This window comes from Furipterus horrens, unplaced genomic scaffold, assembly GCF_987537825.1.
Source record: "Furipterus horrens unplaced genomic scaffold, mFurHor1.1.pri manual_scaffold_1, whole genome shotgun sequence".
NCBI classification, from domain to species: domain Eukaryota; kingdom Metazoa; phylum Chordata; class Mammalia; order Chiroptera; family Furipteridae; genus Furipterus; species Furipterus horrens.
Window position 1 is genome coordinate 213106731 of NW_028327171.1, and position 10500 is coordinate 213117230.

General features: G+C 52.8%; 1 protein-coding gene across 3 annotated transcripts in view; it reads left to right on the forward strand.

Annotated features, from left to right (window-relative positions):
* The window catches only part of ARMC9 (armadillo repeat containing 9), a 61308-nt gene extending 51271 nt beyond the window's left edge, over nucleotides 1-10037 (forward strand). For all 3 annotated transcript variants that reach the window (XM_090284938.1, XM_090284941.1, XM_090284946.1), the window contains 3 exons: nucleotides 4562-4652; nucleotides 7539-7594; nucleotides 9924-10037. In XM_090284938.1, the coding sequence (XP_090141064.1) occupies nucleotides 4562-4652; nucleotides 7539-7594; nucleotides 9924-9989 (213 nt within the window). In that variant the 3' untranslated portion in view covers nucleotides 9990-10037. The remainder of the gene's footprint in view (nucleotides 1-4561; nucleotides 4653-7538; nucleotides 7595-9923) is intronic.
* Nucleotides 10038-10500: the final 463 nt, after the last annotated feature.

Here is a 10500-nt window from a genome sequence, read left to right on the forward strand (position 1 = left end):
GAGGAAGTTTTCAGATTGATTGAGGAGTTACACCCTTTTTGCACATAACAACAATAAAGAGAACCAGACAGTGAGGAGGAGAAGAAGCAGCCTCAGCAGTGGCAACGCTGGGCCGTGGAAGGCCGGGCACAGCCCTTCTGGAAAGGCTGGGCCGTCTCCAGGAGAAACCGCCCAGGGATTCACGTGGTTTCCTCTGGTCGCTGATGCTGAGCAGAAGGAGCTCTACCATGAAGATGCTCGTTTCGGCATTTTTAGAGCCGTGAAAAACTGGAAGTGACATGAATGTCTGGTGACAGAGGAACTGCTAATGAAATTATGGTTCTTTTGCTCAGAATATTAATAGCTCTTGCAGGTGACAGTGAGGAAAAGCAGTGCGAGGCAGCGTGGAAGACATTTTTTGTATAACGAGAGAGAAAAGCTGAGCGTGACGTTATGAGAACTCTGTTTTTGCAACTGTGTGAAGCGTTTTGTGTACTTGTGGGAAATCACAAAGAATACGTGAAAATTATGTTAGTACCAAAGGCTATTATGGTGGTCTTACATAATAGGGAAAAAAAGAGAGAGAGTTAGATGAGAGCCCTGAAGCCTGTTTGACCTTGAAGAGCCTGCTGAGCGAGGTCCAGGGCTGGGGGGCAGATCCAACCTCGAGGGCGACCCTCTGCCACCCCCACAGCCCCCTGTGCCCAGGCCTGGGGTAGTTGTCGGCCGCGGAGCACTCCCCCGGGAGGTAAACGCAGCCAACCGTTCTGCCCCGGGCTGGAGCAGACCGTGCCCGGTCAGGTGGGAAGGCCCCCAGAGTCTCTGGGAGAGCCGCGGAGCTCAGTCAGAAGCCACCGGGCCAGGAGGAAGGCCCACGGACTCCCTAGGGCAGCTCCAGGGACACACCGCAGCCGCTTGTCCCACCACCCCCGGGCCCACAGCTCACGCCCGTGAGGCCGGGAACTCTGCCACTGCTGTCTGCAAAAGGCTGGGTGCCGCCGCCGCCCTCCTGTCCGGTCACCCACTTCCAAATCAGCCTCCCATCTGATCGGCAGAACTGAAGGCACGCGCCTGGGCAGTTTTTTTATTAAGAAATCTTCCCCCAGATGATCCTCCTAATTACAAAGAAGGGATTTGTGATCCCCTCCCCACTCCCAGGTAACAAAGCCAGAGCTACATGAAAGAGCCAGTGAAAATAAAAAGATCTTTTCAGCATGTGAGCAGGTGAGCCTTCGCAAAAGTAACCGCTGAGAAGGGCCTGAATGCATCATTTGTCTCACTGCAGGTGGGCACGGCAAAGACATTGACCTTGACCTTGGTGATCTCCATCTTGGGCCTTTCCAAGTTCACCACACTGCTTCGCTCAATGTGTTCTTCCTCTGGCCCTGATCTTGGGTGGAGATGAGGAAGAGGGGGATCCCTTGATGAGGTCGAGAGGCATAAACTCAGCTCTCCTGACAGCGAAGGGCCTGTCTCTCGGCTGAGAGGAACCCCGGTGTCTGACCGATCCCACAGGAACCTCAGCTCTGCTGACCACGCCTCCTTTGAGATGCTCTTCTGGACTTAAAGACTTCCAGGGCTCCCTCCTTCCTGACCACTCCTGCAGGTCCTCCTCAGCGGGCTTCTCTATCTCTCCCTCCTATTCAGTGTCATTTTCTCGGAGTTTCTGTCCTAATCCTCTTCTCACTCTGCTGTCCCTGAGGATCCTTGTTGATTCCCTTGGCTTCAGCCACCAGCTCTCTCTCCTGAGCCACAAACCCTCCCAGACACAAGAAGCACAATCTCCCCCGTTTATCGAGCACCTACTATGTGCCAGCCATCAGGCAAAAAGAACTTTCAGTGCTGATCAGAGGAACTCTTTTTCATTGCAGCGTTTCAAAATTATTTTATGGATTATGCCAAGTTTTCCCCTTTGCCCCCCCTCCACCCAGCACCCCCACTCCCTCAGGCAATCCCCCCACCATTGTTCATGTCCATGGGTCATACGTGTAAGTTCTTTGGCTACTCCATTTCCTGTACTGTACTTCACATCCCATGGCCTTTCTGTAACTGCCTGTTTGTGCTTCTTAATCCCTTCACCTCTTCACCCATCCCCCACACCCCCTCCCATCTGGCAGCCATCAAAATGCTGTCCGTATCTGTGAGTCTGTCTCTGTTCTTCTTGTTTGCTTAGTTTGTGTTTTAGATTCAGTTGTTAATAGATATGTATTTATTGTCGTTTTATTGTTCATAGTTCGGATCTTCTTCTTAAATAAGTCCCTATAACATTTCATATAATAATGGTTTGGTGATGATGAACTCCTTCAGTTTTTTCTTCTCTGGGAAGCACTTTACCTGCCCTTCATTCTAAATGGTACCTTTGCTGGGTAGAGCAATCTTGGGTGTAGGTCTCTGCTTTTCGTGGCTGAATATTTTTTGCCAGTCCCTTCTGGCCCTGAAAAGTTTCTTTTGAAAAATCAGCTGACAGCCTTATGGGAACTCCCCTGTAGGTAACTAACTGCTCCTCTCTTGCTGTTTTTAAGATTCTCTTTATCTTTAACCTTTGACATTTTAATATGATGTGTCTTGGAGTGGGCCTCTTTGCATCCATCTTGTTTGGGACTCTCTGTGCTTCCTGGACTTGCATGTCTGTTTCCTTCACTAAATTAGGGAAGTTTTCTTTCATTATTTTTTCAAATAAGTCTCCAATTTCTTGCTCTTTCTCTTTTCCTTCTGGTACCCCTGTGATGCAAATGTTGGAACACTTGAAGTCCCAGAGGCTGCTTACACTATTCTCATTTTTTTTTGGATTCTTTTTTCTTGTTGTTCTGATTGGTTGTTTTTGCTTCCTTATGTTCCATATCATTGATCTGTTTCTTGGCTTCATCCACACTATTGATGTTTCCCTGTAAATTGTTCTTTATTTCAATTACTGTATCCTTTGTTTCTGACTAGATCTTATTTATGCCGTTGAGGCCCTCACTAAGTTCCTTGAGCAACCTTATAACCAGTGTTTTGAACTCTGCATCTGATAGATTGCTTATCTACATTTTGTTTAGCTCTTTTTCTGGAGTTTTGATCTGTTCTTTCATTTGGCCCATGTTCCTTTGTCTCCTCGTTTTGGCAGCCTCCCTGTGTTTATTTCTATGTATTAGGTAGAGTTGCTTTGACTCCATGTCTCGGTAGTGTGACCTAATGTAGTAGGTGTCCTGTAGGGTCCAGTGACATAGCCTCCCCTATCACCCAAACTGGGTACTTGGGGTGCCCCTTCTATGAGGGCTGAGTACACCCTCCTCTTGTAGCTGAGCCTTGGTTGCTGTTGGAAGGTCAATGGAAGGGATTTACCCAGGGCAGTCAGCTACAAAGCCTGGCTGTGACCACTTAGCACCAACCTCCACCCTCCGTGGTGGATGAGCTGTGCAGGGACAGGGTGGTGGTGCTCCAATGTGTTCTGTAGCTGTCCACTGGGTGTGCTGGCCCTGGGGTTTCCTGAGTGGTGAAGGTCAACATCAGCCCCCACCTGTGTTTTGCCCAGAAACACCCTGCCTGAGCTATAAAGCAATCTGAGATGGCTGCTACTTGTGCTGGGCTTGGAGATTCCCAGATAAAGCCAGGCTATGAATCTAGGCTGGCTGCTGCTAGTGCCAGGTCTGGGGCCTCTTAGCAAGAGGTACAGGGGCTGGGGGCTCACTGAGGCCAGCTGTTGCTTGTTTGAGAGGATTTAGGAAGTTGTGAGCATGAGCCAAGATCAGCCATTCATATGGAAAAGCCACTGTTAACAGATTGGTTGGACCTGTAAGTTAGGTGGGACAGGGTCTCATTGGATCTCCAGGGCAGGGTAGACAGTGGTAGCCAGGCTGATGGAGTCTCATATATGGCACCCACCTGCTGGTACTGTGGCTCTGTTGGGGGAAGGTTCAGAAAAGAAACAATGGCCTCTGTCTGCCTTTCTGTCTGGGAGAGCTGTCTCCCAGCTCTTGCCTTGATGCCAGACCCTTCAGTTCCTCCCTGGGTGCTCCTGGTGCCTTTCAAGCTGCTACCCCCGGTGCCAGAGCTCAGAGGGAGTAAGTCTGTGTGTGGGTTCTTTAAAGAGGACCTGCTTGGGACTCCAGGAGCTTCTTCCACTGACTCAATCGCCACCGATTTTTGCAGCCAGAAGTTGTGGGGACTTAACTTCCTGGCACTGGAACCCTGGGCTGGGGCCCTGGTGTGGGGCTGGGACTCCTTGCTCCTGAGATTCTCCCCCTCACCCCCTGCAAATTTTTATCCACCACAAGTGGGTGTGGGATCAGCCTGTTGTGTCTTTCCCCCCCTCCTACCGGTCTGGATAGATATGGATTCTTTAATTCCATAGTTGTCAGACTTCCATTCAACCCAATTTCTGATGGTTCTGAGTGATGGCTGTTCTATATTTTAGTTGTAATTTTGATGTGGTTGTGTGAGGAGGGAATTCGTGTTTACCTCTGCTGCCATCTTGACTGGAAGTCTGAGCAGAGGAATATTTATTGTGCATATATAAGAAAACGTTTTGGAAAATTAGCTGAAACTACCCCATTGAAAGTAGAACCAGAAATGTTAATGGTTACTCTCTCTAATGCTTTAGGGAATGGAAGACATCCTTCGCTGCTTCATCAGAGAAGGCAATGCTGAAATGATCCGCCAGATCGAATTCATCATCAAGCAGCTTAACTCAGGTCCGTTTAATGCAAAAAATCTATGATCTAGCTTTTGAATCTTTCATGTATGCCAGAAAGATACGTGGGCTCGCTTAGAGGGCTTGTCCTATCTTGGAGGTTATTCAGGAGCCCAGGTGAACGTAGAAACCAAAGTTCAGCCATTAATTAAGGCTACATTGTCCCCAAATCAATAATCACTTGCCGCAGTTCAGGCTTATACTCAGTAAAAAGAAGTCAGAAGCAATCACAGAAACCCTTCTGTAACTGGAAGTTCTCTTTCTGTGGGTCTGCCCCTCCTGATTCCTCCCCCACCTCCCGTGGCCTCTGGAGCCCTGGGGCAGATCCTGAAGACAGATATTGCTCTCCCCGGCACCACTCTAGGAGATGTCTTCCTCCTTCCACGTCCACCCATTCACTCCAGAAGAATGTGTGTTGCTCCTGACAGCATGGGAGGGTGTGATCTCCTCTCTACCCAACTTCCTCCATTACCAGAACAACCCACAGCCTATAATAAGCAGGAAGGGCCTGTGACGGAAGGCTTGGATGGGACCAGGGTGGTGGGGCAACTCTCAGCTCTGTCTGTGCACCCCTGACACCTTCATTCCGACTCGTACACATGCCAGAAGCACCTGGCACTGCCAGCGTCCAGGGGCCAAACATGTCTCATCTCCCTATGTGTCCTTCCTCAACTCCCAGCAGTCCACATCCCTGAAAGTCCAAGTGCACAAATCCTGTTCAGCACATGAACAAGGTAAAAAAAGGAATGAATCCCTTGATGTCAAGGCAAAGAAGGAAGCTCTTGATCTCTACTCTGATCCCGAGCCAGCACCTTGACCAAGGCCAAGCAGAAGGGCCATGGCAGACACCCTCCCCCAGAAGAAGCCCTAGGTGGCTCTTCCAGCTCACAGTTCACAGCCTGGCTATACAGTAGCCCCCCACCCCAATTAAATCAGAACCTCTGGGGGGATCCTGGGTGTGAGGGTGTTTAAAGCTTCCAGCTGATTCCAGTGTGCAATCAAGGTGGCGAACCCCTGCCTCGGCCGGATGCAGAAATAGGGAGGCAGATCGAGGACCTTACAGGGGCCTCTGACCAGCGAGAGGCAGCTGGGACCCTTTAGGCTGGGGGCCCACTTCCGCCTGGACCTCTTTCCTCTGGTTTTTATGGAGCAAGGAGAGTTCATCCCAAACCCAGGCAGGCGAGGCATAGAACCTCATTTTCTACAACTTAGGTTCTGACTTTGAGCCCCCATTCAGCGAGGTGGACACATTTTAGAAAATAAAGTAAAAGGAAGCCATCCCCTCAGTCCTGGCTGAGGTTGCTCCCTAACCTTCTCTGGGTGGGCAGGCCCCAGTTGGGAAGGTGGCAAAACGCTGGGAAAAGTTGTTCCCTGTCTTCTCCATGGTCACCAGCTCCGCTGAGGCCTCCCTCCCAAGCCAGGGGCCTCTGTGGCCGCAGGGTCCCCTTTGGGCTGGGACTCTTCCCTCAACGTGACTCCATTCCATTTACGGAGACTCAACACCTCCATTTCCTGGTTGGTAAGACACACCTCTTTCTCTTACATAAAACTGGCCCTGGGACCAGCAAGCCCAAGAATGTGAGGAGGGAGGGGTCAGTTTACATTTCTGTAGGGGATGTCCTTTGGCAAGAAGTTATCTGGGCAGAGCTAAAGCTGTAAAACCTTGTGTGCTCAGGCAAGGCTTGGGAAACACCTGCTTAACTCAGCACGTCCCAGCGGGAATGAAGACTAGCTGAAGGATTTCTTTTCTGTCTCAAGCCCCTAGTTATTCTGTATTCGTATGACAATGGCAGGACCCAGAGGTGATCACCCCCGGAGTCTGCCGCTTTGAAACAAAATTAGGAAGTCATACCTTTGGACAGAGGGGCAGATGGAGGCACCCAAATCCCTTAGCATGGGCTGTGGTGGCGGCATCGCGGGGTGGAACCCCGAGAGTTCCTGTCCAGCCCAGGCCGCGCCCTCAAGTGCACGGTCACTGCCGAGAAGGAATGAGTACAGTTTCCGAGTAGTTTCCAGTTTAAGATCCGTGAAATGGCCTTGCGGCCACCTGTGTGTAGGGCCCCGACTCTCTGGTTTTATTTTAGGACGTTTTCCCAATAGAGTGTTCAGGTCTCCGAGCACAGAGATTCCGTGTGTTTTAGATTACTCTGGTGAGGCCCCGCCGTCAGCTTGGGGACCAGCGGCACAGGCCGGTCCCTGGGCAGGGGCAGGGCTGAGCTGGCCTCACCGCGGGGCCTCGGGAAAGGAGGGAGACCGGCAGCCCCGCGCCCGGCCCTGTTAGCTCCGGGTGTGGGGGTCCCTCGGGGGGAGCCACAGCTCAGGGAACCCCAGAGGGGAGGTGCCGAGGTCGTAAGGTACCTCAGTTCACAGGACCGGATAGTTCCGGGGACAGGATGAGTCGGAGCCAGTAGGCTGGCCTCGCAAAGTGTCTAAGAGCCTTTGAAAAAGTAAATAACTAAAAGGTATTTTCGTGTTTGACAAAGAGAGGTTTATCCCTGAGGAACATCGCAGCCCCCCCATTTTGAAAGCCGCTTGCCTGCAGGCGCCTCGCGGAGGGTGGTCTGGAGCCGCGGACCGGCAGGGAACGGACGTTAGGCGATTCAGCGGCACGTCCTCCCGTGTGCAGGTGGCTGTCGCACCAAACGGACCCCGTGACGCCACCGCGGCCCATGGCGGGCATGGAGGCGTGGTTGCCCCCGCCTCTCTGCTCGCTGCTCTCATGGCAGCGGGCGGGGGGCATTTCACACGGCTCAGGCTGACTTCAGGTGGTGGCTTTGATGTGACTAATTGTCATCAGGGTGTCACGGGCCTCTGCAGAGGCCCAAGGACGTTGTTGACCAGGCTTCTAACTCCGTTCACAGTCACTCACTGATGTTTTTCTTCCTAGAAGAGCTCCCGGATGGTGCTCTTGAATCTGACGATGACGAAGACGAAGACGATGAAGTAAGTTGGAGGCTCTTGCCGCCACGTAGGGAACGTGTGGCAGACTCTGCTGAGTCCCTTCCTTGCCTTGGAAAGCCACTCCGGCCATGGAGCTCCCCTGCTCCAGTTCTCACGATTCTGTAGGTCGGCGGACGTGCAGCCGTGTGGGTTACTGCTGGTCGCGCCCGGGGTTCACACATGCCTTTCTCTGTGCCGGCGCCAGCCTCGCACCCCCACGGCCTCTCGCCACGCCGCCTCCGACCCCTCGGCGGCCCGGCCTGGGCTTCCTCGTCGGTGGGCCGCTGGGCTCCGAGGGGACGAAGTGAGCTTGCCATGCTCGCTGGGCTCGGCAGCCTGAGGACGTCGCCTCTGCTGCGTCCTGCCGAGGGTGGCCCCCGGGATGGTGGACCGGCAGTGGGACCCCACCGACCAGAGGGCGCGGGCAGGGGGGGACTTCTGAAGTCTGTGTCTGCGCCGTGTTGGGGAGGGTGCCTGCAGCCGGCCGCGGATGCCACGATTCATGGCACTTGGGGTTTGTGGGGTGTCCAGAGGTAACAGTTCTTCAGCAGGAGCTTTTGCTTTGAAGGGGCCCGAGCCCCCGCCTGTCTGTCTTCCGTGGGTGGGAACACGGGCACGTGGCGCACAGTGAGAACCTCATTGCAATGTGAGGGCAGCGGCTTGGTCCAAGCTGGCAGAACTTCGCTGTTAGTTCACAGCCCCTGGACACGGGTTTCCTCGGCGGTGCAAAATCTGCCTGCCTGGTTTTTCAGGGTGCAAGGTTCAGAAGTAATGCGGGTGCGCCTCGCAGAATGGTATCGAGGAGGGTGACTCGCGGGCTGGAGAGGGATTTTCAGGTGACAGGCCTTTTCCCTGTCTTCCTTCAGACCTAGCAGAAACGCCCACGGGGTCCTCTCGCTCTCTGTAAATGCTGTGCGTTCCTCCTGGTTTGTGGGGCGTGAACGCTGGAGGACGTCTTTTATTTGGAGTTGTGGTCTAGCCGTTTAAAAGGTGTGTGGAAGCCAAGTTTCTGTCCCCTGATGTCATCGGCCGGGCAGACGGTTCGTTTCCGAGCCCTCCGCCAAGGGCAGCTGTGCTGAGCTCTTGCCTCCCGCCTGCCACGCTCGCCCTGGGCTCTGGGGGGCTCTGGGCGGCTCTGGGGCGCTCTGGGGGGCTCCCAGGGCCCCGCGGAGAAGTGCTGCTCCGGCACCTCCTCCAGGCCCCTTCCTCCACAAAGTGGGTGGAGAGCCGAGCCGGCCTGGGGTCACCAGAGTTAATGGCAGTAAAACCTGCTCCCCAGCAGGGACCAGCATGTTCTCTGTAGAGAGGAAGACAGGGAATGTCCCAGGCTCTGCAGGCCGCAGGGTCTCTGTTTCCAGCACTCAGATGCCATCTTAGTGCAAAGTAGCTACTGACGATACGGAAATGGAAGAACGGGCCGTGCTCCCATCAAACTTTATTTGTGGACCATAAAATTTGAATTTCATATGATTTTTATATGTCACTAAACTTGTTTTCAGATATTTAAAAATGTAAAAGTTATTCTTAGCTTGCTGGTCTTCCAAAACAGGCCCCTTGCTCCTGGCCCGCAGCAGGTCTGCCTAAGGCCATCTGTCGTGTGTGGGTTCTGGACTTCGCGTAGGGGAGATTTCACAGCACGAGTCCCGGTGACTTTGAGGATCCATTTTCTTACAGCTGGGGACAGTGAAGCACGGCAGGGCTTAGCATAGAAGAAGCAGTAGGGGAGCCCAGGCTGGGCTGCCTCCGCTCCCTGGGAAGTCAGAGAAAAGGGGGCCTTGGGGACAGGTTCAGGGGACTAGCCTGGGACCAGCTGCCAGCTGCCCATTGCCCTAGAGTTTAGGAGACCCGTGCCTGTGAAGCAAGGAGTGGAGCGAGAAGAAGGGAAGGGAATGGCGGGGGCTGCTCCCCAGACGGAGAGCATGGGCCCTGGGTCCTTTGTCTTGAGGCTTTTATCTCTTACAGGCAGAAACTTAGGGGAGGTCTCAGGGGAGGGTTTCAGCGCAATAGTCGTCAGTTCTCCAGGTGAGCCCTTTCAGGGTCACGGTCTCCAGGGATTGGTCAGTGACAGCGCAGGGGGTCTTCAGCCGTTGAGGCTGGTTCTGGCTTCGCCCGCCTGGCTTTGCTGCTTCTCTGGGCCTGGAGCTGAAGTACAGCTGAGGCCTAGATGTTATCTCCGGGGAGGAAAGGCCAGGGGAGCAGAGGTTACCTGGGGGTGGCGTCCTTGTTTTCCTGGTTTTCCCCCCGCCCAGGCCTGGTGGCCATCTGCACCTGGCTGTAAATTGCTTGGCCGTTGTACTCAGCTCTGTCTGAGTTTCCCTGTTCCTCTCACCAGGAATTTTCCTACCTTCTTCCTCTCCTGCCTCGGCCCGTGAGCCATCGTTTGCCTGCCAACCTGTGACTCAGCCAGCCTTCTCGGACTGTGATAAGACATCGCCTTTGTGCCTGGCCCTTCAGTGCTGTTTAAAATTGTATTTTGAGTTAATATCTTATTTATTTAATTTCAATAACGTTTTGTCATTGTGTCCAAAAGTTCCTCTTAAGATTTATTTTTCCCCTTCTTGCGTCACCCCTTTAGGGTTTGTTTTGTTTTGTTGCTGTTAACCCCTTTATTTTTATATTACGAGGGAAAATTCATTTGGTTCAGCTGTTCTAGTTAGCGATGGAAATTCAGCTTTGGGAAATTTCCCCATGGATGCAATTATTGTCTATAAATGAAGGACTATGGAGAACTTCTCATTTTCTGGGCTTTTTGCACCTCTACAGATTTTTAGTTTAAAAGGGTAGTGTTTGAAAATACTTGTGGTAACTAGAGTTTTCAGAAGGTTCCTGGAAGGGGTTTAGCTGGGAAACTATAAGGAGAGGATCTGCCATAACTGGACGCTTTGTGATGAACTTGGACTTTCCCTCCC